The sequence below is a fragment of the Schistocerca nitens genome, chromosome 3 (genome assembly GCF_023898315.1).
Source record: "Schistocerca nitens isolate TAMUIC-IGC-003100 chromosome 3, iqSchNite1.1, whole genome shotgun sequence".
Lineage (NCBI taxonomy): Eukaryota > Metazoa > Arthropoda > Insecta > Orthoptera > Acrididae > Schistocerca > Schistocerca nitens.
In genome coordinates, this window is record NC_064616.1 from 418,870,076 (window position 1) to 418,897,710 (window position 27,635).

The window sequence follows — 27,635 nt, forward strand, 5'->3', positions numbered from 1 at the left end:
GTGGATGACTAGAGCTAGTGTGCTAACCATTCTTACCAGAAAAAAATGACAGATTCTTAACTCCAGTTGTGTATGAAGTGTGAAATGTTGACTGTGGTGTAAAAGAGGTATCCCAGAACATTCACTGATGTTAGTTGTCTGTGATTCGTGCCAGACTTCAGTAAAGCCATATTATTGTTTATGCCCAGCACCAGTTATCCAGATTCCAGGAAGCTATAAAATAACACTAGACAGTGACAGTAGTGCTGTCATTGGACTTAAGAATAAAGTTGTGTATTTTACGTTTATATGTCATGTATTTGGTTCAGAACAAATGAGAAAGTTTGGCAAGATTTAGATCAGTAGTACTGTTATCAAATTGACTTGAACATCAAGTACTGTTATCAAATTGACTTGAACATCAGCCACAGCAAAGCAGTAAACGACCAGGAATCTACAGTTGAATGCAACATTTGCATGTTGGACATACTGCTATAGCGGTCTGTGACACCTGATGTGTGGTGTACTTATGATGCAATGCATGGCCTCCGCCATCAAAGTGCTAATTAAATGGGGAAAGCTTCAATTAGGTATTTGCAACTGATATGTACGGATTCTAATTTAACTTATTTAGGCCCCGCTATATTTAGGTATTGCAGAATGAAGTCATGAACAATTACATTTTGTAGTTATGGTTTCTTACGGTACGGCTAATACCACACAACATTAATTTTCAGGCTGGTGTGTCAAATAGGCAGCTGCAGGACCGTGAAACAAGAGAGTTCATCTATGACTTCATCAGTCGCCATGGTGGCATGGATGCAGTTAAAGAGGAGTTAGTGACACCACCTGCAGCAATTCCAACACCACCACCAGCAGCTGTGCCACCACCTGTTCCTGCACGAACACCAGTAGTTCCAGTACAACCTCAAGTACGATCTGCGCCACCACCACCCCCATCACGATCGACACCATTGCCACCTCCACCTCCACCACAACAGTCGAGAGGAGTTACACCAGCACCTGTACGGACAGCAGGTACTATATTTATACTGGCTTAGCCTCGTAATATGTTGTGAAAATTCTATTTAATGCATGTAAAGATAAAGATGTCACTAACCTGGAGGAGGATTCTTTGAATGCCACAGTGTTTTATTATGCACAGTCCTTTTGGAAGTCATATGCCCCTGCATTCTTTTGAATTTTTAAGTGGCTGGCCCAGCCAATTATAGGGGGACACCCAGCTTAACATGGCCTCCAAACCACAGTGCATCATTGCATTTTCCACATTGTCAAACCATTGCTGGATGTGAAAGAAGTTGTGAAAGGAAAAAATCCTAGGACTGACTGGGGATCAAACTGTGGACCTTTGCCTTTGTAGTCTGGTTCTTGCTTACTGAGCCACCAAGCCTCACTTCCAGGACAGGATATGGCATTTGGGGCAAATATATAAGAATTAACTTTTTTTGCCCTGTTGGATCAGTGTGTTTAAACAACAGTGCATATTTGACTTTGATGCATACTGTAGGTCAAGACAAAAGATCTTGAGGTTTAAATCATTGTGTTATGTTTCAGACCCTGGGTACAGTTTCTGATCTGCTTTATGACAATGTTAGTGCTGCTAGATAGATACAAATCATAGCTTTAGTTAGTATGTTCTTGATACATCAGTTAGCCAAACTCCTATTTTTTTAGGTTACGTTTGAGGAACTTTTATGTCGATGGTAGGCAGTGAAAGCTGCGTAACTCCATTTTGCTAAATTTTACAGGTGAAGTAAAAACAGATTCTTAAAAATATATAAAATGATACAGGTAAAGTTGTTACACGTGTAGCAATATAATAGATGCCTAGTTATTTACAGATTAGAGGAATCCATGTACTTTCAAATCTCTCTTTGATAACTACAGGAAATGAGGGTTTTCACAAACAGATGGAGGTAAGAGAATTTCATTGCCACCATCGATATGTGCTGATGTATGCTCTATAAAGTACTATGTCCCATAAATCATGTTGTTCTTGCTATAACATATATATTTTCATTGTGAACCAGCTTTTATCAGTGACATTTAGAGACCATAATACTTTATTTCACAAAATGTTGGTTGGTTTGGTTAGTTAGTTCCGTGTTACATGTTACATATTTGTACAATAGATCAAAATGCTGTGCAGTGTATCATTTTACATTCACAACGCAAATTAATGTATATACGTTCTGAAAAGGTTGTGGTTAGTGAAAGGGGATGTTAGTAAGACAGACATATATGTTTGAAACTGTGTCTTTACAAGATAAATATGGCAATAACACTTTGGAGGACACCCCATGTTGTCTACTTGAAATGGCTAAGAAAAAATAACTGATTTTGATATACTTAGGTTATTGATGTGAACAACTTATTATTCTTAAGGTCAAAATCAGCAAGTGTGAAAAGACTTCTCATTTTTCTAAACAATTCCTTGATTGAGCAAACTCTAAAGTTTTCATGCAACCAGTCATACCTAATTAACTGCCATACTGCAACTCTGTCTTCAGTTTAATTTCAAATCTCCCTGTAGTGCCAGCATTTGGTTTCCTGTTAGCTGTTCCTTTCATCCGTAACTCCACAAGCACTCAAAATACTCATTTACAAGACAGTACTAGATATGTGGCATACCTGACGGGTTGGAGCCAAGTAAACCACTTCCATTATAAAAGAATTTCAGACATGATTCTGTGTCATATGTATGTGGGGGAAAAAAATAAAATATTGTCACTACATGAGAGGACAGCATGTCTCAAATGAGCCAAAGATTCTGTTATAAGGGGTGAAAATACTGACAACTTTAAACAAAAACACAAGGCTCTTGTTCTGTAGTCTCTCATTTTCTCATTAATTGTAGTCACCTGTCTGTTAGGAGACTTTTTGAGCTACCCTATTTTTTACCATCTTCTGTTTCTGATTATGTAAAAAAAACCTATTGTTTCTAGAAGTTTGAGACATTTTTACAGATATTTGACATTTGTGCTGTATAATGTAGTCTTTGGCTGGGCCACAATTAAAGAATAATTGCAGTTAATGCTAGTAATCTTCAGCTCTGCAGTTTCCAGAGAGCTGCAAGTGACTGCTTCACACATGGATCTCACATTGAGATTACCAGCTCAGCCATTTGACATCCACTACTAAGGCCAACTCTATAGACTTTTCCATTCACTTCTTTGGTTGTGTGCATTGATGCTTTTCCTTATAGCATGAAGTTCAGCGGAGAACATCCTTAGTCAAGCTACTCATCCATTTACGTGGATACATTTCCTTGCAGTTCTTTTCATTTTAATTGCAGTCATAATTATGCCTTCCACTCTAGTCTGTTCCTTGATTCATGTTTGTTTCCCTGTCCCTACTTCTAATTTTAATCCATTTTCACTTATGAAGCAATTGCTCCTGTACAAGGAAAGAAAAAAATTGGTTTGTCTGAACTTTTTCAGAAACTCCAGGGACCTGATGCAATAACATTTCTGACAGAATTGCAGTTTTTGCCATTTTTAGGTTTTTTCACAAAGGCAAGTTGTATGCTCATGCCATACAACTTGCCTTTTATTTTATTAGATAAGTTTTGATGATTACTCAAAGTAACAGGGAGAAAAATACAAAGCCAATTACTGAAAAAGTCTAGCAATATGATTTGTCTTAAGCGCGTAGTTCAAATTTTAATGGTTAAAAAAAAGATTCACATGTAGTTCCTGAAGTCTGTTCAGCAGTATGTGAACCACTCAGGGCTTTTGCTAAAGTGTAAGCAAACAATAGATGGTACATGACAACAGTGTGCTTTAACCATCAGGGTGGCATCAAACTTACATGCTCACTGTGATTTCCTGTCAGAAAAGTCACAGTTCATAGTAATTGATGGAAAGTCATAGAGTAAAATAGAATGATATCTGGTGTTCCCAAGAAAGTGTTGTATAGGTCCTCTGCTGTTTCTGGTGTTCATAAATATTTTAGGAGACAATCTGAGCAGCCCTCTTAGATCATGAGAAGAACCAGTTGCAAAATTAGACACAATATCTGTATGGTGCAAAAAGTGACAGTTGACCATAAATAATGAAGTGTGAGGTCATCCACATGAGTACTAAAAGAAATCCATTACATTTTACTTACACAATAAATTGCATTAATCTAAAGGCTGTCAATTCAACTAAATACCTATGGCTTATGAACAACTTAAATTGGAACAATTACATATATAACATTGTGGGTAAGGGAACTGAAGACTGTACTTCATTGGCAAAACACTTAGAAGATCCTACAGGTCCACTAAAGATACTGCCTACACTATACTTGCTTGTACTCTGCTAGAGTATCGCTGTGTGGTACGGGATCCTTACCAGATAGGATTGATGGAGAGTATTGAAAAAGTTCAAAGGTGGACAGCTCGTTTTGAACTGTCGCAAATAGGCGAGTGAGTGTCTCACATACGATACTTGAGTTGGGGTGGCAGTCATTAGAACAAAGGTTTTTTTGTTGCAGATAGATTTTTTCATGAAATTTCAATTGCCATTTTCTCCTCTGAATGCATAAATATTCTGTTGATGCTTACATGTATAGGAAGAAATGATCATTGTAATAAGAGAAATTGAAGCTCGCACAAAAAGGTATAAAAGTAAGACTGCTCTGAGCAATATGCGACAGTGGAACTGCACAGTGTAGTACTGCGAGGCAGAGTTGAAGAACAGGCCAACTGCGATGCATTGTGTGGCATTGTCTAATTTTATTGTCACTGGGGCAGAACAGTGTCACAACACTGCACATCATTCAAATCATAACTCTTTTGAGATGCAAAATGAAAGTTTGTTTACCAAAATGGTGGTAGGCAGTTAAAAGTTCATTGTATGTATAAGTGAATATCCAGATTTGTATGACCTTTAAAATGAACATTATATTAGTTGTAGCAGAAAAAGCAACATTTCAAAAGGAAATTACCAAGGCAATGACAGTAAACATAATGTATGAATACCTGCAATTTACAATTTTTTAATGTTGTGAAATAGATGATTAGTTCTTTATTTTTTATAGCTACGTGCTTGTTATTAATTTTTTTTTTCTACTTATTTTCTCTTCAATGATATCCCCTGTTTACTTTGTCTTTTGCTAGACCAAACTGCCTCGGGGGAATTGAAATAATCTTTGAATCCATTCTGTATCTGGATAGCACTATTTATAAAATTGCTTCCTATATGAGGAAGGTTCATAATTATATCTATTTAGTCTCTTCATCGTCAAGCAACACAGTATCATGTCTATGTGAGAGACAAGTGACAAGGATCATTTTCTCTGTGTGTTCCAGACTGAAACAGATCTCGTGATAGTAAATAGTAAAGTTATGACTGCAACTGTGTACTTCTTTCTGTTGGTCATGTAATGGTGTACCAGGATAAGGTCTCATCAAATAAGTTATTAATGGAAGAGCTTTGTTTCCAACAATCATATGAGGCAGCTGAACTCTCGTGCCTAGTAATTCTTATGGACTTGGTGTATTCAAGGTATTTGTCTTCAGTTTTGTTCCTAAATCTGACCATGAAAAGATCCCCATATCGCTATTCTTTCCAAGGTCGCCAGTCTTCACATATATAAATTTATAGCCTTCTTCCTTACATAACAACGAAATTATCATCAAATCAATATCACTTTTGTCCATTTTGCTTGGAGGTTGCCAAATGACTTACATACAAAATTTGCTACGTATTGTCACACCACTGCAATTCAGATGCAGTATACCAAATAGTGCCATGTCATGCCATGCCATTCTGCTACAGTGCAGTTCCTGCTCAGTGTGGTCTTACCTTAGGTGTTTGTTTTTCCTGCACACTGTTTGTTAGTGGAACCGTAGAGAAATAGTGTGAAAGTGGTTCGATGAACCCTCTGCCAGGCACTTATGCGTGAATGGAGAATAGTCAGGTGGATGTAGATAAAATGCTAAGCACAATAAGTGCAACCCCATGCAGTCCCATACATTGTTGGACATCCACCAAGTCTTATAAAGGGCTGTATTGTTAAAAACCCCGATTGGCCCATACGAAAAGTTGGATTATTACATGGAGAATAATATTACAAAACATTTCAGGTATATGATTGTCAGATACATATTGAATTCTGCAGAAAATAATAGTGGTGAATACTGGTTAAGTCTATCAATTCATGGACAACTAGAAATGTTCTTTAACTTCTGATGCATTAGGAAAAAACTGAAATAAATGCTTCTTACGTGTTTCAGAGGCAGCGTCACCATGTCCCCCACAGGCACCTCCAGCCCCGCCTCCACCTCCACCACCCCCAATGTTTGAGTCAGCACCATTGCCACCACCAGTACCAACTGTGCCAGCACCCCCTGTTTCAACTGGATCAGATCAACGAGCAGCTCTTATGGATGCAATCCGCTCAGGAAAGACACTTAAGGCAAGTTTGATTGCTTTTTTATCTGCTTATTAATAGGGACAAGTTATTTCAGTGTTACATTAGGAATGTTGACACGTAATTGTACTCACTTTGTTTAGTGGGATATTTGTGTGAAATTTATCTTAATTTTTTTCTGTACAGTAATTACCTGTTTTCAAAGTACCAAAATTTTTCATATATAATTTCAAAATAGTTGAAGTAATCAGTTTAAAATGGTGAATGACAGCCTTTATTTTATAAGCAAGATGTGTAGCAATTGTAGGACATTTGACCAGCATTCTAGAGGATTTAAGTGCAAATCCCCCTCCAGTCATCCACATTGAGGTTTTTTATGGTTTTCCCCAAACCTCCTAAGATGTGTGTGTCAAGAGAGGCAAAGTGGCTGAGGCCACAGAGTTGCCCTGGGCACCAACTGTGCAAATGGAAAACCTGCAGCAAGATCATGCACCCCACACAAACGAAGCTGATTCTGATGTCATTTCTGCAGCCCAACAGGACCCTGTACACATTTAATGAGCAGACTAAGACTTTGGTGATAGTGCCCCATTCCCAGCACCTTTGGTCGCCAAAAACACTAAAAAAAAAAGACCAAATTATGCACATTAAACTAAGAGCGCTGTGGGGATGGACCACTGGCTGCAGAGAAAGCAGCAGCTAAAGCATTGTCCTATTCGGCCTTCCTGTAACAGCTCCACCAGAGGTTTTCTGATGCATGATTGAGAAAGATAGGATGAGAGAAAGAACACTAAAGCTTGATCTTGTGTGTGGAAAGACTGTAACTTGTTCATCTGTTGCTTGAAAGTTCTGATGAAGCGTTCTGCTTCACCATTGGATGGAGGTAGAACAGTGCTGTCGTAATGTGCTTGAGCAGATTGACGTCAGTCTTGATAGTCCTAACTGTTGTGGTGAAGTGCACAGGCACCATGAATGGAAATGTGCTGAAGGTGTCTACCACGATGAGCCAACAGGAATGCCAGTAGGGATATTCAAAGTCAATATGCAAATGTTTCCAAGGGGCACTGGGCTTGGGCGAATTGAAAAATTTTTGTGTAGGAGCAGTGTGGTGCTTCACACACGCTAGGCATTGTGAGGTTAATTGTTCTCTTTGGGTGTCCATACTGGCTCAAATACAGTGGCGCCAGAAGAAGTGCTTAGTGCGTACAATGCCCCAGTAACTGGCCACACATGAGTGGATTTTAGTGACAGGCCATGGATATTTCTGGAGGATTCTTGAAAACCTGCAACCCCCCCCCCCCCCCCATCTTCAGACCATTACCTACAGTTCTGGGAACTGGTTATCCAGCCTGACAGTGGATACACACATGCAGATTTCTGCGCAGGCCTGATTCAGGAAGTCCAAGAGCTTCCGGCAAGTTGGCGGCTGATGTGCTACTGTGGCAGAACAGTGCACTAATGTCAGCTACCCTGCAATCACTCTCCCACCATTTCAAAGAAACTATTCAGCTAAAAAAAATTGTTTTTACGTTAGTTATAGCTTTATGTGTCAACTCCATGATGAAGTGCATATCATTTTGATAATGGTCATAGTTCCAGTGAGATTTCCCATGTAAGTAACACATTGTCTGAAATTTGAATGCATTGTAATAAAAATAGGGGTTGCTATGAATTTATGTTTGGTGCATATTAGACCATATATTGTTATGTGTGAAATTTAGCTGACATACCTAATTCCAATCTCAAGAAAATGGGTTGTATATAGCACGTTGACTTCCCCGCTCACGCATGCACGAGAATGGAATATTCACGATGTTTCTCAAATATCATAAATGATTCAGGATATCGAAATAAGTTTACGGCAAATGATAGCGCTCTAAGAGCAGATAGTTTTTCCGTATCATAAACGCATGGACCTTTTAATCTACCGTGATAGATATGTGAGTAACTGTAGACTTTGGCAATGGAATGGTGTAATTTTTTAATAGTCGTTTATAGCTGGCGAAATGAGAATTATTGTGTATTTGCAGCAAGACAAATGAAGGAGTTACATGTTTATTTTTATACCGAGAATGTGGTTTTTCATAAGCTTTTGACCTGATTTGTCCTCAGTTCCTCGTTTAACAAACCATTGTTTCAGGATTCTTTTGCATTTGCAACTGCATTAGAATGTTAGCAAGGTGACATGTAAACTCTGCTTTGTTTTGACAAAAGAAGCAACTTTTAACGTGGCAACAAGAGAAATACAGGTGATACTCAAAATTCGTCACTGAGGAATGAGTGATTGTTAGGTGACAGCAAGTTTTAATTGCTATAAGTATAGTGGAGGCGATGGACCAATGACCACATCAAGAAACTTGTACAGTTTTACCATGATGTACCTTGTCTGTGAAAATTGCACATGGACGTTACACAAACCAGAATGTAAAAAATAGGGTGAACAAACAGATGGTTGAAACATTTCTAGACAGTATTCCAACTGCTGACGAAAGTGCTGGAAAAACTAACAACAGTGCCAAATGGGGGAATATCTCAAAAATGTGCAAGCAGATGATGATTCGTGATGTGAACAATAATCGGGCATAGTATATAGTAAGTAACATCAACATGCTTTGTAGGAAGCAAACCAGATTGTAAAGATGTTTCATTACAGACATGATGTTTTATTTCAATGAAACAAAACACATTTGGTGACAAAAACTCTCATTTTGTTGTAGTTTCAAAGACAGATTTAAAATACCTTCAATAATTTCAGAAATAATCTCAGAAAGGTGTAGGTCTCTTGGAAGAAACATTAAGGTGGGGATGAGTTGTATAAACCAACACTGTAGTGAGCACCAATAAAATGTTTCTTGTACTAACCTCAGGTGACAAAAGTCATAGGATACCTCCTAATACTGTGTTGGGCCTTCTTTTGCCTAGTGTAGTGCAGCAACTCAATGTGGAACAAACTCAACATATCGTTGGAAGTACCTGCAGAAATATTGAGCCATATTGCCTATACAGCTGTCTATAACTGTGAAAGTGTTGCAGTTGCAAGATTTTGTGCACGAAATGATGTCTCAATTATATCCCATAAATGTTCTATGGAATTCATGCCTGGCGATCTGGGTGACGAAATCATTCACTTGAATTTCTCAGTATGTTCTTCAAACCAATCACGAATTATTGTGGCCCAGTGACATAGCACATTGTCATCCGTAGAAATTCCATCATTGTTTGGGATGATGAAGGCCATGAATGGCTGCAAATGGTCTCCAAGTAGCCAAACATAACCATTTCCATTGGTTCAGTTGGACCCAGTCCATTCCATGTAAACGCAGCCCACACTATTATGGAGCCACCACCAGCTTGCACAGTGCCTTGGAGACAACTTGGATTAATGTCTTTGTGGGGTCTGCACCACACTCGAATTCTACCAACTAAAATTGGGATTTATCTGACCAGGCTATGGTTTTCCAGTCATCTAGGGTCCAACCGATATGGTTATCAGCTCAAGAGAGGAGCTGCAGGTGATGTCGTGCTGTTAGCAAAGGCACTTGCATCTGTTGTCTGCTGCCCTAGCCCATTAATGCTGGATTTTACCGCATTGTCATAACAAATATGTTCATTGTATGTCCCACATCAGTTTCTGTGGTTATTTCAGGCAGTGTTAGAACTGACAACTTAGTGAAATACTGCTGCTCTTGGTCAAGTGAAGGCTGTCAGCCACTGTGTTGTCTGTGGTGAGAGGTAATGCCTGAACGTTGGTATTCTCAACACACTCTTGTCACTGTGGGTCTTGGAATATTGAATTCCCTAACGATTTCCGAAATGGAACATCCCATGCATCTAGCTCCAACTAACATTCCACATTCAAGCCAATTAATTTCCATTGTGTGGCCATAATAATGTCAGGAACCTTTTCACATGAATTGCCTGAGTACATATGACATTCTGCCAATGCACTGCCCTTTTATACCTTGGGTGCGATACTAGTGCTATCTGTATAATTGTGTTATGTCCATTATTTTACAGTTATTATGAATTACAGTACTTTACAAGTGCTCAAGAATGCCCTCTTCCTAGCATATTGAATCTCCATGATTCTCAGAGAAATGCCCAAGGTTCTGAATCAGATCTGGAATGTTGCCTTTTGGCAATCCGTTTTTTTACCCGTTTTCTTTAATTTTTCTTTCAAGTTATACATGAATACACAGCATACAAATAGCCACTGCTGCCACAGTTTTCTTCATAGCATATTCCATATTTTCTTTTTAAGATAAAAAGTGCGAAAATGTACTGCAGTAAATAAAATGCCTATAAAACACTGCTCTGTACAACATAGTTGTGGTCAGAAACAGTTGCATCTCCTGAAATTAATCACAATTAGCCTGTGACCTGTTGAGCATGCCCCACAGTCCTAGGTCCACACATGAATCATGAAAATCCACCAATTTGCCCCCACAACAAACACAGGCGATGCCTGCACGTTAGTGGGAAACAACAGGCCTCAGATCAGCATATCAGATCTGTCAGAGATACCTGAAGCTTGCCTGTTGGTCTGGCCTGTCACCCACCTAATGGACTTGATGAAGAAGGCTAAGAACTTCCTTCTGAAGAAAACATGGCACAGTCAGATGGAACTGGTCATTGGCTGCGTGTAAGAGGATGACACCCTGTTGGACCGATGAGCTGTGCTGAAGCGCGAAATAACATTGTATGACTGGATCACTAATCTGCTTAATGGTATGTAGCCAACCGGTTTGGAGGTACTGCAACAGAATCTTGAGACTGGGGCCCACAGCCATTGCCTGAGTTATCCATTGGTATTTGATAGGCAAACCATCAAGTGTTCCATTGTTCTGGACATCAATGTGAAAGCAAGAATCTGCTGTGGTGTCAAATGCTGAATCAGTGCTGACTGGGAGGTGAGAAAGAGCACACGACGCATTCAAGTGCCTAATCGTTGGCCTGTACACAGTTTCACAGTGGGAAATGGAGAGACACAGAAACTAATCCTGCGCTGTGGGACTAGCTTTGAAGGGCTGAAAAATGAGGTGAGAGGCTTGTGGTCCGTGACCAAGTAGAATTTCCTGCCATATAAGTATTGGTGGAATTTGGTCACCCCATATACTATAGCAAGAGTTTCCTTACACTGCACTTTGTTTGAGAGTTTAGATGCAAAGGCAGTTGGCCTGTTCAGTGATCCAACTCTGTGTGAGAGAAAAACGCTAATCCCATAAGAGACTGTGTCAGATGCCAGCATGACCAGCTTGGTGGGATCAAAATTTCGGTTTCTGAAATGTGACTTGACATTCCCTAATCCACTCAAACAGAACATTCTTTTGTTGAAGTTGATGCAGTGGAGCTGCAATCTGCATAGTGTTTGCAATGAATGAAATGTAATAAGTTAGTTGACCCAAGACAGCTTGGAGTTCAGTGATGTTCCAAGCAGCTGATAGATCCCTGATGGCAGTTAAGTGGGACTGCAAAGGGTGGATATCCTGACTGTTGATGACATATCCTAAATATTCAATCTCAGTCTGAAAGGAGGTGCAGTTGTCTTGGACACTTTAATCCAGCACTTGAGAGCGCTTGAAACAATTTCTTGAGATTGAGCCACAGATAGGCACAACAAAAAGACGTCACAAATAAAGCTTGCAGCCAGTAAGGCCTTCATCAAAAATAGATGACACACACACACACACACACACACACACACACACACACACACACACACACAACTCTCACACACCACACGACTGCAGTCTCAGGCAACTAAGACCACAGGCGGTTTTATTTCAGTTGCCTGAAATGGCAGTCGTGTGTGTGTGTGTGTGTGTGTGTGTGTGTGTGTGTGTGTGTGTGTGTGTGTGTGTTTATGAAGATCTTACTGGCCGAAAGCTTTATTGGTGACAGTTATTTTGTTGTGCCTATCTGTGACTCGGTCTCTTCACTCTTTGGTGAGTAGCAACTTTCCTTTTCATAATACTGTTAGATCCATTCTGGATTTTCCATTGTGTGATTTCCCGAGACTGTAAAGATGTTCATTTGGAGTACGATTCAAAACTACAGTCTCACACAAATAGCTCAAATGAGAAGAAACTGTAGCAGTCGACTGTGACAAGTAACATTAAAAAATTGCAGGTGCAGAGACACTGCGGAAGGGCAACCAGAGAAATGAATAACTCCTTGTTGTGACTGTTCATCTAAGGGAAGCTGCAAATAAGCACTGCAAAGATCAGTCTTGGAAGAGAATTGGCCTGCACCAAGTTTGTCCATTAGTTCCTCAGGCTGTGGTGAAGAAAAAGTGTCATAGTCTGTGGATTTACCGTTGCAGTGAAATCTGCACATAGGCGTAATTATTGTGAAGGTTTCTTTATCAACAATGGGGATGTCCACTGATGGGCTGCTACAGGAGAAATCATATCATTGTCCTGCCAAGATAATAGTTTCTGTGACACTTAATTTCTGATAGTGTGAGGGACGGGCTATGGTTGGCAAATCTATGGTTGTGCATTGTCTTTCATAGTAACATCAGCCTCAAAATTATTAGCTTTCCCTAGGCTACCTTGGAAAAGTCACTAAATTCAGCTCAAAGTTCAGCTACCCTGTATAAAAGCACAGAGGAGTTCACAGAACATTTTCTTGAATGTGCAGACCAAACAGATCTAAAGAGGCCCTACCAAAAATATTTTCACTTTCTCGTGATCACAAAACTGTGAATGAAACTGTCTTAGTATTGTAACAAAATGTGGCAGGTAGACTGTACAAATACCTAGTACAGGAATGTCATGTCCACCATAACTAGAAAGCTCATACAACTTACGTAGTTTGGGCTTGCCTAATAGTTCATATGAGGCACTGAGAGAACAAGTGTACTAACTCTGGGGAAGTCAATATGGAGGAAACAGGCCTAATAATAAGGGCTCACAAAGAATGTTTTTCGGTGATGCATTGCAGCCTTTCAACATGTATACTATGTAACTGTGGTTTTATTGAACAATATTCTGACATAGATACATTACAAACATTAATTATATAGTAGAATATTAGTAGTTTTGGTGTGGCTTAGTCCATTTTCACTCTGAGTAGTTGAACATTCTCAATGACAGGTCCGTTAGTATGCTGATTATTCATGCTGTTCATTGCACAAAGTCCATCATAGATTGCATGTGACAATATTATACATTATTATTATACATTGTACAGATTACATGTAACATTATACATTGGGTTCTATAATTTTAACAACTATGTTGCATTTCAAAATCATCCACATGCAATGTTTCTACAGCATTTGAAGACACTTTTAAATTTTTGTAGACATCATGATGAAGTGGTGGTACATATGGAAGCAAACTGAGCAGATCCTTCTTTTTTGCTCCTGTAATTACATGTCCATTAGGATAGAGCAGTTCGAGATTGTGCATTGGCACAGTACAGCAACTTTTGTTTCTATTCTGGCCTCCACACTGATCAGAGTACATAATTAGTTTTTCAGCCCTGACAAAATTGCATATGAAATACAGCGAACAAGAATCAATTTCTTGTGGCCCTCTCGACACAATGTATTCATTACACAGAAACATGTATGCATCATCATTGTGCATACTGTGGATGCCAAAGCAATATGTCCACAACTGACGTTTGTAATAGCAAACTCCAGTTGAGATGACTGGTGTAGGCAAAGTTTTCATCAAATCAAATGTTATCACTGTAAAGTTACCATCTGATTTGCTAAGCAAAGTATCACTCTGTAAACCTGCCCTTGCATACTCAGCTTTTTGCTGATGGAATTCACGTTGTGCAATTAACTCCCATCTCTCCTTATTATTGGCAGCTGTTATTTTTACCTGCAAAACATCGCATGTTTGACAAGAGTCAGGCACGGGTGGATGAAATGACAAATTGCAGTTTTCATAAAAAAATTTGCAGAAAATAAAATGAGATAAACTCATTGAACACTCGTTCCTGCCGTTCTTAATTGATGTTTTAGTGGCACTCATACCACACGAACACTCGCTGATTGTCCGCAATTGCTTTCGAGGTACAACATTACCCTTACGGTTGGCATACTCTTGACCTGGAGCTCTCAGTTCTTTCCTAGCATTACGAAGCCATTTATCTTTGTTTCTAAGGCACTTCTTTCCTCGGCTCTGTATCACGGCTTCATCGTTTGTCTTTGGTACATCCTCTGGGAAAGTTGTTGCTGCAGCCGTGCTCACTCTCACTTCTCCCGGCGCTTCCCCATCTGACGCAAACATCTCTGTAATAAAAATATCCGTCCCTCAACGTAATATTAACTGCATGACAGTAATTGGTCAACATGGGCATTGGTATCCACAGGCGAAGCAATTGCACAACACAACTCGGCGGGCGCTAAAACATTGTTGTACACATAACATTAAAAGTGATCATTACTCTCTTACACAACATAGCAATAAATAAAGTATTGTTTGTATTTCATTGTGTTTTCGTATGGAAAACAGCTTGCATTTTGTGAACAAAATCACTGTTCGTGATACCTCTGGAGTCTTTGAATATGGGCAAGTTAGTATACATTGGACAGTGCTATCCACAAACAAAAGAAAGGAACACAACAACTAAACTTGCAATTGCTCTTCCACACTTTTTGCAGGGGCCTCCATGCTGAACAACTGACATACACTTCCACTTGCTCACTGGCCCAATACGTTGTTCCACGCTGAATACACAAGTTCTTCGTTCGCTGGCATCACACACAGTGACAGTGGGTGGAGAGCACAGAGTGCAAATTGACTATGATGCATAGCCCACTCCTGCTCTCAACGGTATCTATCGGCAGTTGAGTGCAACAGCAATGTGTATATTGCTAAATGAGACAAATCTTCAGATAAATGAACAGGACATGGACTACTCAGTTTGTATATTTTGCTTATTTTTTCATAGTTTCACACAACTTCTTCCTGTTTTCTCGATTGATATGTGTTCAGTTTTTCAAGGCCTATCCACTGTGCCAACTTATAACTAAATCTGAGGGGGGTGCGATGGAGAGGTTCCCTTGTGAGACTTTGATTGGCCCAGTGCACAAACTACAGGCACAACTGGCGTACCATTTCTCTGTACTGCACAAGTAGAAGCAGAGTCAAAGTCTACCGCTGCATTATCATAAGAGCCCTGACGCTTCACTAGTTCCAAAACTTCTTTCGAGCTAGGCTCAGGATACTTCAGAATCTGTGTATGTGAGAATCTGACACATTGTGAGTAATGGTGTCCCTAATAATGGCATCTCTACAGTAATGTCCACACTCGCACTTGATTTGACAGTGATTTGTAAGTCACTGAAATCTGCTAGCCACTCCTTGTGTGTCTGATTGGGTTGCATAAAGCAGCTCTTCGTAATACTTATCGAGTGCAGCAATGAGACCATCGTAAGGAACACTTTCAGGGCGGGTAGTGGGGACCAGTTTGCAAGCGAATCGGTGAACGGAGACTCCAAATTTTGCAATAAAATAAGGTTGCCTTTTACTATCTTCAATGTAACGTGCCGTGAAGCATGAGTTGGATTGAGCTGAGCTGTGAATGGTTCTCCAACCATTCTTCATGTAGAATCAGATGCACAGAATGGCAGTATGGAAGCAGTTGCTGCTTGCTGTGACAGTGATACAGGTACAAGGGGCAGTGCTGCTGTGTTTGCTTGTGCTGCAAGCATTCTGGTCGTAGTTTCCATGAGCTGCTACGCCTGAAACAGAACAATCTTGAGTTATTGACAGTTCTTGTGGTGGACTGGCTGTGATCAAACACACAAAAATAACACCTAAACAAGAAGTATAGCACAACTGCTAAACAGTGCTGCAAGAAAGTGTGAATTAGTCGCTAGAAGGAACAGCCTCTGTCAAGCACGAGCTAATGTTTTGAAACACACACGTACTACAATACTTAAGAAATGTAGCATGCAAGCATGGCAGGTGAACACAGTCACCAGTTACTTGTTTGGTGAGAAGTAGAACCAGGTAGCAACCTTAGATAGTGTTTCCCATGTCGCCAGATGTGTGGTCATCCAGCTGGTGGATGCTAAGGAGTCTGTGGGTTCTGTGACAGAAAATCAAAAGAATGAGACCCACATGTATTGTTAAAAAAAAAAAATACTTAACTTGAATAACGGCAAGTCCAGAACACTGTCCAATGTGAGTTCTTGAGACAATACAAGTCGGATATCCACGATAGTTACAGAGGCTGAATGACAATGCTTAGACTGGACAGGCACACTAGATTAGGCTAAAATAGAATGAGTGACTGGTTGGTGCAATGTCCTTTAAGTCGGCTCCGTGGCAATGCTGACTGCGTGGACTGAGAAGTACGTGTATCATAGCCAGCTGCAGATTGGCAGTGTAGTCACATAGCTGTTGCCAAGTTCTAGTCATGGATTGGTGAGGCACGACATTGATAGGATGTGATTCTGCAGTTGATGAATATGGTTTTATGGGAGGTCCCACTGAAACAGATTGCAACTTGTTGCTATAATGTGAGCAGCTTTGTAGCTTGCTTGAACTGCCACCTCATTTGTTTTTCTTCAGTGTGATTCACCTGAAAATTTATAAACGCGTTACAGTAAATGTACTCATGATGCATGTTTATATAACTTATATACTGAGAATTCTGTTCTAAACTTATGTCTCCTAGTGTGTTGTTCTTAAGCTTGGCTACTAGCTTTCTTAGTACTTTGCCTTATACCTTGGCCCAGAATGCATTGTGTGAAGACTTGCATAATGATGCTGTATGTTGTACTTCTTAGCAGAATTAACTACATTGTGACATACAAGGCACTCCGCCCCCTTCCCTCCCTCCCCCCCTGTCAATAAATAGAAATGTATCTTGAAGTTGAGGTATAGGCTTTCTGTGATGGACCATAGCTGTTGTTGAACACAGATTGTTGCATTTGTTAAGACTTTATGCAACCCGGGGGCAGTGAGTTCAATTTCCCCCACATCTCAGGCTTCAGAGTCACTGCACTGAGTGCTCTGGAGCACTCCTGGTTCTTGGGGCACCTTTGGAACAGCCTCCTCTAGGTGAAATGAGATTAAATCTGTGAAGAGGACCATACCTCACTGTTCCTGGGATCTATTATGGCATGAAAGGCACATCCATGGCATTTGATAAGCCACATATGTCTCCTAAGTCATGCTTAAATAGTGAGTGCATTAGGGAGCTGAGTCTTTGTTGGTTGGATAGAGGTTTGATGAATGTGGGGGCTCTGAACTGGGGCTGTTCTTGTGGTGGTGGTACATTGTCACAGGAATCTTGGGCTATATCCTGGATTATATGGACAGTACAAACCTTAAAAAAAAGTTCAACCTCAAGAAGTGCTCTGTGCCAATGAGAGAGATGGGTGTTGAGGTAAAACACTAACTATAATGTATGGGGCATATGCCACACTCCAGTTGTATAAGGCTTACCTAGATAAGCAGAGCTTTTTGTGGCTGGACACTTCATTCCGTAGCTGCTGTGGTAAACACTCCCAGCAGTTCAAGTGGTCCGTTGGGTGGTAGTAATGCGCATACAACAAAGAGGCCTTGTGTGGCTGGTCCACACGAGACCTCTGTCAATACTAGAGAAACTGCTACCACTACCATATCCTGTCATAAATAACACATTCATTGTAATTAGATGTGTAGGAAATACATTTGATGAACAATCACCTTTATGCATTAATAAAGCATTGGAGGGACTCGCAGAGACACTAAAATCCATTAATAAACTGTGAAGTGGTTCATTACTGCTCAAGACAAAAAGTGCTGCCCAACTTAGCAATCAGCTAAACACTAAGTTGTTAGGAGAATACGTTATAAATACATAACCGAACACCACTCTGAAGTTTAGTAAAGGGATAGTCAGCTGCAGGGAATAACACGTCTCTTCACCTAGGAACTACAATGCAAATGGGAATTAAGGTGTTAGAGTAAATGATGAGTTTGAAAAGACGATGCCTTTATTCTCACATATATTGGATTGGTGCATAATTTCATAGTGTTTTTCCACGAGTTTAGTAAACACGACAGATACACATAACATAGACTTTGGTCATCAATAATATATTGTCCTTCACTATTTACATCAGTCTGCCAATGCTGGGGTAACTTTCATATTCTGTGATTGTAGAAATCATGTGACTTTGAGGCATAAAATCGTCGAATCATCTTCAGAGCATGTTTTCGCCCAGCAAGGAAGTTCCTTGAAGGTTGTTTGATAGAGAGCAGAGAAGGTGAAAATGTGACGGCAAAAGATCAGGTGAATAAGATGGTTGCAGGAAGACTTTCCAATCCAGTTCCTGTGTAGTGTTTTTTGTCAGTCTAACAAAATGCGGGCAGGCATTATCTGGAGTAGCATCACTTCATGTTGTCTTCCTGGTCATTGTTCTTGGACTGCATCTGCAAGACGTCTCATTTGTTGACAATAAATGTCAGCAGTTATGGTTACGCCTCAGGGAAGCAATTTGTGGTATAATATACTGTCGCTGTTACACCAGGTGCATAATGCTATCTTTTGTGAATGCATGCAGATCTTTGTATGGGTAGTTGTTGCTTTTTCTTGGCTCAACCATTCCTTTCTTTTCTTTGTTAGCACAAACACACATTTTTTGTCACCAGTAATACAGGGTAGGAATGGTCAGTGTTGTTCACAAGCCAATTGATGGTGAGCAAGCAGAGATGCACATAAGGTCATCGACTGATTTTTGTGATTTTGGTGTAGGGCATGCAGTATATATACACCTGATTTTTGAACTTTCGCCATTGCATGCAGATGTTGCACGATGGTGGAATGATCACATTTCATCACATTTGCCAGTTCTCAAGTACACTGACCTAGATCATTGTGGATTAATGTGTTTAAATGATCTTCACCAAATTGCGAAGGTCATCCTAAACTTGAAGAGTCATTAATTTCAAAACAAGAAAAATGTTTTCTTGCTGTGCTCTGTCCACTGACCTTATCCCCTTATACGGCAGAAATGTTTCTATCTGCCTCTACTGCTGTCACTCCTCTGTTGAACTCAAATGTAGGAATATGTTGGAAATGTTCTGATTTTTCCACTAGACACACCATTTTCTAACATCCACAGCTCCACTTACTATCTCCAAATGATAAAATGACAATATGTAAACTCAAATAGCAACAATGAACTACAAGTAAAAAATGACTGTCGATAAATAAACCTGTAGTGATTGGAATACCAACGTGTGAAACTAAAATGCTATGAACCTATGCACCAACCTAGTAATATGCTTAAATTACCTGAGTGCACTGCTGGAGCTTTCATCCGTGATTAGGTTAGGCCTTATATACCTAATCCCATGTGCTACTTTAAGTGCCAACATTTTGAGAACACAATTGTAAGATGCAAAGGACAGGCAACGAGTGTCAGATGTGGCAGTTGGCTGCCAACAAAAAGTTCTCCCCAACTGTGAATTACTCCCAACATCACCCAGTATGAAGCAGACAGTGCTGAGTCTACACAGAAGAGAGAAGGATGTGGAAAATCAAGCTCATCCAGGGGATCCCGTACTATGAGGTGAAAAAGGCACTTATGGCCATCCAGCCACCACTTCCATAAAGTCATCCCCTTCATAATAAAGACCATTTTTGGCACCTAGTCAGTGACACGAGTCAAGCACAACAACCTGCATGTGTAGATGTATACTGTGTGATTGACATTTCTGTGGGGTCAAGTGGTGTGGACGAGGCACCATCCCATAGCTATTATTGTTTGGGCTCCACTTCCTTAAAATAACTTTGTGATTGATGTTTCTGTGGGCTAAGTAGTAGGAACTGGGCACCAGCCTATTGCTGCTGCTGTTTTGGCTCCACAGACTGTTCTACAGACACCAGCAGCAGTACCTTGCAGTGCAAGCTCCAAAGGGAGGTAGGTGCGCCAGGTGGGCCGGCCACATGAATTACTTTTTTTTTTTTTTAGACTCACAACTGTTGGTTGCATGAGCATATGCTATTGTGTGTATGAGCTGGCTACTCTGCTCCCCACCACTGACATTGATTAATCACAAAGTTATTTTAATCAAAGTATAGCTGCAAACTTGCACCTCTGATTAGACCAGCATGTATGTGTACAACAGAAACATAATGTAGCTGAACCTGTCGTTGAGAAGAACAATGAACAATTGTGGCAGGCTGAGGGAAAAAAAAAATTCAATGAAACAGCTTCCCCAAAATTCAAGCAAGGGAATAAGAAAAACAGGCCAAAATGATCTGTTACAAAACTGACAGTGTTACTGTGTGATTGGTCTGATGACAACCAGTTATTCAATGTTACGGTCAGACGCCAGCTTTTGAACACTATAGCATTGTTGCAAAGAGGGGTCGTTGGGAATTCAGTTTCGCCAGTGATGAATCATATAACTTCTCCAGACAGTTCCTAAGTGATTTTTAATGTGGTTTTAGGTAATATCAACCCATCTTTGATAACTTGGAAGCAGCCACATAATATGATATCATGCACTGCTGTTGTGAAATAATATATTTTTTGACATTGAGAAGGCTCGTGATGCATTTTGGAGGCAATAGATTCTCGGGCAGCTCTACAAATCAGCCTTCTGATGTCCTCCCATCTTTATGTTGTCCTTCTCTCCCCCTGGTATTTTAAATGCCAATGTGGTGATGTCTCTCTGACCTCCTTGAACAAGAGAATGGTGTCTGCCAAGGAAGTGTTTTTAGTGTGACTGCCCTTGCTGTAACTATTAACAGTACAACAGTGACAGTAAGAAATCCTGTTCAGTGTTCATTGTTTGTGGATGACATCTCTTTCTTTTGCTCTTCCTCTTGCTGTGTATGAAAAGTCAATCAGTTGCAGCTGACAGAATACTGGAGGAATAGCTGGAGAGCAAAGATTTTCATTTTTCAACTGAATTCAGTTTGTGCCCATTAACCATTAATGTTTTGTTTTTAACTTTCCTGAACTGAGGATAAGGGACACTGTTCTTAATTTTAAAGAAATTGTGAGATGTTTTTATGTTGATTTAGAAGATCCTTCAGTTTGTGGATTTGAGTTGTCTTTTTGTATTCGTGCATCCACAGCTGTATTAAATTTCTTTTTTAAAAAAAAGTCAGTTTCATGTGTGAAGTTATCTTTTAGGGTTCCGTACCTCAGTTGATAAAAACGGAACTCTTATAGGGTCACTTTGTTGTCCATCTGTTAAGATCCTGTTTTCTCAAAACCAGATAGAGGTATCAAGTTGAAATTTGTCAACTACTAAGTTCTAACATCCACTGGGGAAAAAAATTTAAGCTTTTAGTCAGTGCAATCAAAAGATACAGTCATTTATATCATCTAGTTTGATACTTGGAAACTTGATCATCAAAACTTAAGATGAACTATCTGTGTACATAATTAGCGCCCACCCTATTCACAACATTTAGCAGAATGTGACCTCCACCTGTTCCCACTTTTAAAGGCATTCGTCGTTGGAAAACATTCTGAATCCAGTGAAAAAGACTTGTATGTATTTGTATTGAACACTGAATCACCATAGTATTCATCTGGGTGATTGTGGATGTTGCTTACATACCAACATAGTGATTGATCATTGTACCATCCTCTTGTGTGTGTCATATTAATGGATTTGAAGTTCACCCCTCATGCTTTATATGAATATGAATCTGTGGCTGTAGCGGGTGTAATTTTGAGATGATAGGTTTGTATTTTTTATGATGATTGACTTTAAAAAAAATCTCTACTGGTTTTTGTGAGTGTAATATTTTTCTGCAATAATATTGTTATACTGTGGCATGAAATGTTTTGAGAAAACACCACCACTGTCAGGGTGTATACGACCCGGTACAACCGGGAGATCCGGGAAAAACCCGGGAATTTTTTCATCTGGGAGAAAACCGGGAAAAACCCGGGATATTTTTAAAATTCCAGGAATTTTTCATTCTTTTAGTTTTCAGTTAAATTTTTGTAATTTTGGCTGGTAAGAACTGATACTCTAACAAAGGATATTATTGTATCCCAGTACTGCAGAATAGTACTTCAACAATAAACATAAACGAGAGAAAAAAAACGAAAATAACTTAAATTGCAAAGGAAATGCGCCGTATACAATGACACACGTGCTCATGCAAGCGTCTGCCAATTGAAAATGTGTCAAAGACTTTAGGAAGACTATGCAGTGCTTCTTAACAACAAATTTCCTCCAATAAGCGTGAAGTAGCAACTGTTTACATTCAATTTGTTTTAGCAGTTACTCGCGGGCGCATGCGTAGTTGAGTCACGTTTGAGTAGTAGTTTCTCCCGCTTCTGGCTACAGGAATGTGGCTGTTGGCTGTGCAAGCAGTCGCAGTAAGCAGTTAGATGCTACCGGGAAAAGGGGGCGCCAAATTCATATTCTTGAGGAAAAAAAAACTTGTTCCACAAAGCGCCTAGCACATCCAGCGCACGTTTGTCTATCGATTATTCATATGATTTGGAAATGCTTCCCTGTTGGTTTTTGAACACATTTTAAGTTTATTTCTGAATGAATCATAAGTCAACTTTTGAATGCATGCATAGTGTATGTGATGTCTCGGTCAGGAGAATCCTCGTCGCATCTAGAAATAAACTTTCCGCAGACAAAAGGGGACGGGGCTATATGAGCTGAGGGAGTAAAGCCGAACGGATGAATGCCAATCGCTGTCTGATTATGTGGTTGACTGGGTTTGCGAATGATCAGCATTGTTATAATTACTAGCGAAATCCATAGATTCGGACTACCAGAATGGAAATAAACGACTGACAGGAATAACAGGTAAGAAAGATTACCTATTATCTTCTTGGTGTATCCAAGGAAATGAAATTTTGACAGAAATTTTTGGCCAGATCGCTACACTAATAAGGACCAGTAGTACAGTCCCCGGCTAGCAGCCGCATAAGTTCTATTCTGGAATTAACGCAGAAAACGTGTTGTTCGAACATGTAACAACGCCTAACCGGAAAATAATCGCGGGATAACTAAACCTGTGATTCTGGCAGGGTTAGTGAAGTTAATCGGCGAACAGATTTTGACAGTGGCAGCAATAGCTAGAGAATTGGTGATGACAATGTTGTTTGTTAGAACGAGGAAGGAGAAGAAATGGGGACATCACACAAATTATGGAAGAATAAGAGTATTCCAAATTTATATAAAAATTTCGTAATACTACTTTTCGATCTCATGCTTGAGAAGCTGATGCATATGAATGAAAAGTGGAACTATTTCCTATCATAAAGCTTTATGTTTGTAGTAGGTTTAATAGGCATTTGATATTGGTACTTCGTGAATTATATTCTGTCGCGTTATGAAAATGGCCATTTGTGCCAAAACAGTCTCGTTTATTTGGTGTGTTACAAAATTGCTGCCATATTAGAAAGGCCTGTTTTGTTTTCTCTAGCAGACAGTGACAAAATAGACGTAATCAGATCGAGAAACCACACCAGTCTTGGGTATTATTTGTATTAGCAGCCTTTTCAGTATTAGATAAAGACATTTCGAGTTTTCATGTAGCAAAACGTGTGACGAACTTTGATGAGGTAATAGATTCTTTCCCAGAAAAGAAATCACGCCATGTAAAGCTGTAGTAAGATCAGAGAGAAAAATGCTAGGAGCTAAGGTTTGAAGAAATGTGTGATTTCTTGCTCATATCTTGTCAGTATTGGTTTTATATATCCTATATTTAATTTTATGTCACACAAAACAGCAAGTTATTAACTAATAGGCAATAAAGAGTTCAGATTTTCTGAAGAGTTCTTGTTCTTTCGATTACAAATAATCCCATCCGCTATTAATTGCGACCGGCTGGGAGCAAGAGAGGCACCACAGGAAATTTCAGTTTCCACTCTCCTGAATATGGTTTGGATGTGCGGTAGGAAAATGCTTTATGAGGAGGCGTGGCACTGCACTTTGGCATACTTAAGACCAAATAATATGTCTTACATTTCCTCGAATACATATGTTTTATGTTTCAGACTTTTCAGAAAGATGTGTGCTACAAGATGAACATATTTTGAAAATTCGATTTTTTTTTTAGTATTGACCCGGTTCGCAAATGTCGTAGATCCGGGGCTGATGCGCAGAGCAGTCTGAGTTATAGCGGATAGTCTCCACGTGACCCGTGTTTACATTTAGTGATTTTGCTGTTTCTCCTTCGTTTACTCTCACGTCAAATGAAAACAAAACGGGTATCTGTGGCTGGGAATTATCAAGTGAATTAAAACACGTTCACATGATTACGGAAGGCTGAAATATGTCATTAGTTTCAGATTTTATTTTGTTTCCACCTTTCTGACAGTCAACCATTAATTGCCTTGTGGAGCAATGAAGTTATTTTTGTCTGTTTGCTAAATAAATTTGACTTTTGTTACCCTTTTCCGCAGAGACAGTCAATTTATTTGAAACGAAGTGTTTAATTCCACAGTAATGGCTAGTTTCAACTGTTCGCTGCATTTCAAGTGCACGTTTTCATTTTCTAGCACATATGGCATTATGCCATAATAAAGAACCAAACATGATGTAATACAGTACTGGTGCTTCAAGAAAATTTACATCCCGAAAACCACACTGAAAAGCTTAATATCATTTCCAGGTCTACTTCATTGGGAATCTGGACATATGCATGTGCCCTTTAAGTATGCACTGTAAATGTGCGCATTTTAATATGGTTCGCGCAATTCCGATGCTCTTGCAGTATCCTCTGATGTCTTGTTTCTTTTATGACATAATGTATGATCTTTCAATGTTTTACACGTACGTACATACGGGCTTCCTATGTCATGATAGCTACCCAAGCGCGGTGTCGCCTGTTATCTGCGCTCTCTGGCAGCTGCTGAAACAAACCTATTTCTAACAGGTCGCGGGAAAATATTGCGAATAGTGGTTTGAAAAGCGCTACTTTCAAAGTAAGTATCCTTTTACGTAAGTTGAACTATGTGCAATAATATACCATGAATTAGGCCTAATTAAATCTCACAGCGTTTGACTCTCATTTAAAAATCAACGCTTTGATGACGAGCCATTTAGAAGAATTTCGAACCCTGAAGATCAGACATATATGTCATTATTAAAAATTTTACTGGTACATTTGTGTGTGATATCTTAAAGTGTAACACGCGCAATAAAGATCAACAGTATATGCAAAAGCATATTATATGTGAAAGCTTTGCTTTTCTTGTAGCAACACTATTTATATTAATTTGAACTATTAATTTTCCCTGTTTGTGTGTTCGTGCTACTTAACAGTGATGTTGCTGTTGGCTGACATCATCACGTGTCCTGTGCTCTGAATATATGCGTCATCGGCTGGCGAGAGCACGTGACGTGAGCTATGAACGGCTTACAAAAGCGCATCGAAATCTCGATTTCAATGATTCGGAAAGTAACATGTGTTGTTCGGCGGAATTCCAATGTATACTTTCGTAATATGAAAATATGCAGCGTCCATGTTGCTGCACATCAAAGATATTTTCCAAAATGTGTCTTTTTCCCTGAGTTTCGTTTTCTAAAGTGCCGGGAAATTGTACACCCGTGTATAAAACCATAACCATTTAAAGGATTGATAAGGGAAAATATACTGTCACCCAGGAGAAAGTGTATTTTTAACCGGGAAATCCGGGAATTTTTTTTCCTTGTCCATGTATACACCCTGACTGTATTTCACTCTGAACTTCCATTTGTACAGCATTTGAATTGAGTGAGAAACTACAGAGCATAAAAAACTGATCTGTGTGGAACAGGATTACAATCCTTATTTGGCCAATGGAAAATAGGTCTCCCACATTTGCACATCTGGTGACTGTCAGGATGGAGTCTTTATTAAGGAATGGCCTAATGCTTCTCCACTCCTTGTAGAACTGGATTGGTGCTCCATCTATAATGAATTTTTTGCTGTTTGAACATTAAACCCCAGTTATACTCTTCTTATGCAAGCCATCCTAATGTAGTGTATATAACAGTTTCTCATGCTTCAACAGTCATTGACATTTATTTGTCTGCTGTGTTCATTGGATACCATGATATAACTGGTAAAGAAATTGACTACACAAACCATTTTGTGGCTTCAAACTGGATGTATTTCATTTTGTTGTAAATTGGATTCATTCTCTCTCCATCATGTTGATAATAATTACTTTTGTTAATTTTTTCATATTGTTTAAAATAATGCAAGCAGTTTGTACAATTGTGTTTACACAACAGACTGTAAACAGTAAAACAAAAAATCTCTTATTGCAGCATGTGGAAGTTGAGCAGAAGAAATCGTCAGGAGGTAGAGGAGATTCACGTGGTGATCTGCTTGACCAAATAAGACAAGGCGTTGAGCTAAAATCTGTGAGTAAATGAGTATTTTCCAGTAAGATATAGCAAAAGACAATTTCTATTACAATTACAAAGTTAATCTTAAGTTTTGTTCTTTCATTTTATATTTCTGTGAACATTAAGCAAATAAGCAAAAGGAGTCTATGCATTTGAAGAAAGGCCAATAAGATTAGTTGTTAGAAGTTGTGAAGTGTTATCGTTGGAGAAGTGTTAGGTGATTATTGGTGGAAAAGAGTGTAGGTTGTTTCAAAGGAGGCATCAGTATCAGTCGACTACACCAATTAAAATTCTTTCTTTCCTTTTTTTTTGGTTGTAAATCAGAGATGTTTATTAGAATAATAATCCACTGATAACTGTGGGTTTTGAGGGGTGCTAATTGTAGTCTCTCTGGATAAAGAATGCCAGAGAGGCCCAGTTGAGGTGGTGCAGTATGCAATATACAGGACTCGGATTTGGCAGAATGGAAACTCAAATCCCTATTTGGCCATCCAGATTTTGTATTTCCATCGTTTCCTGAAATATCATATGACAATTATAGATAAGTTTATATTTAAAAGGACATAATCTATTTTCTTCAATATCTTCCCCAAATTCGAGCTTGTACTCTTGCTCTAATGACCTCTTTCGTAATTGGAGGTTACATCGTAATATTCCTTTTTTCCATCCAGGGATGAAGATATTGAGGACAGATTGTTGTTAAAAAAAGTTTTATAAAAATTTAATGAATTAGACTGAGGAAAGTCAACTACTTTTCTCTAGCATACTGATGATTTGATGCATACGTACACCTGACAACTCAGAATTAACTTTTAGCTCGCACTGGGCTACTGCTATTTTTCCAGTTTAAGCATGCACTCTCACAAAGATACAACCATAGTGACTGCCAAACACATCACACTGTGGGCAATGTGACACTGATAGATTATGAGTGATTGCACAGATTAACAAGTCTGGGATGTTAACAAAGCTGTTATG

General features: G+C 39.3%; 1 protein-coding gene across 1 annotated transcript in view; it reads left to right on the forward strand.

Annotated features, from left to right (window-relative positions):
• Positions 1-27,635, forward strand: part of LOC126248361 (neural Wiskott-Aldrich syndrome protein-like) — a 99,853-nt gene that overhangs the window by 34,809 nt on the left and 37,409 nt on the right. Inside the window, exons 7-9 of the mRNA XM_049949281.1 lie at positions 717-1,017; positions 6,224-6,405; positions 26,577-26,672. Coding sequence (XP_049805238.1) covers positions 717-1,017; positions 6,224-6,405; positions 26,577-26,672 — 579 coding nt within the window. The remainder of the gene's footprint in view (positions 1-716; positions 1,018-6,223; positions 6,406-26,576; positions 26,673-27,635) is intronic.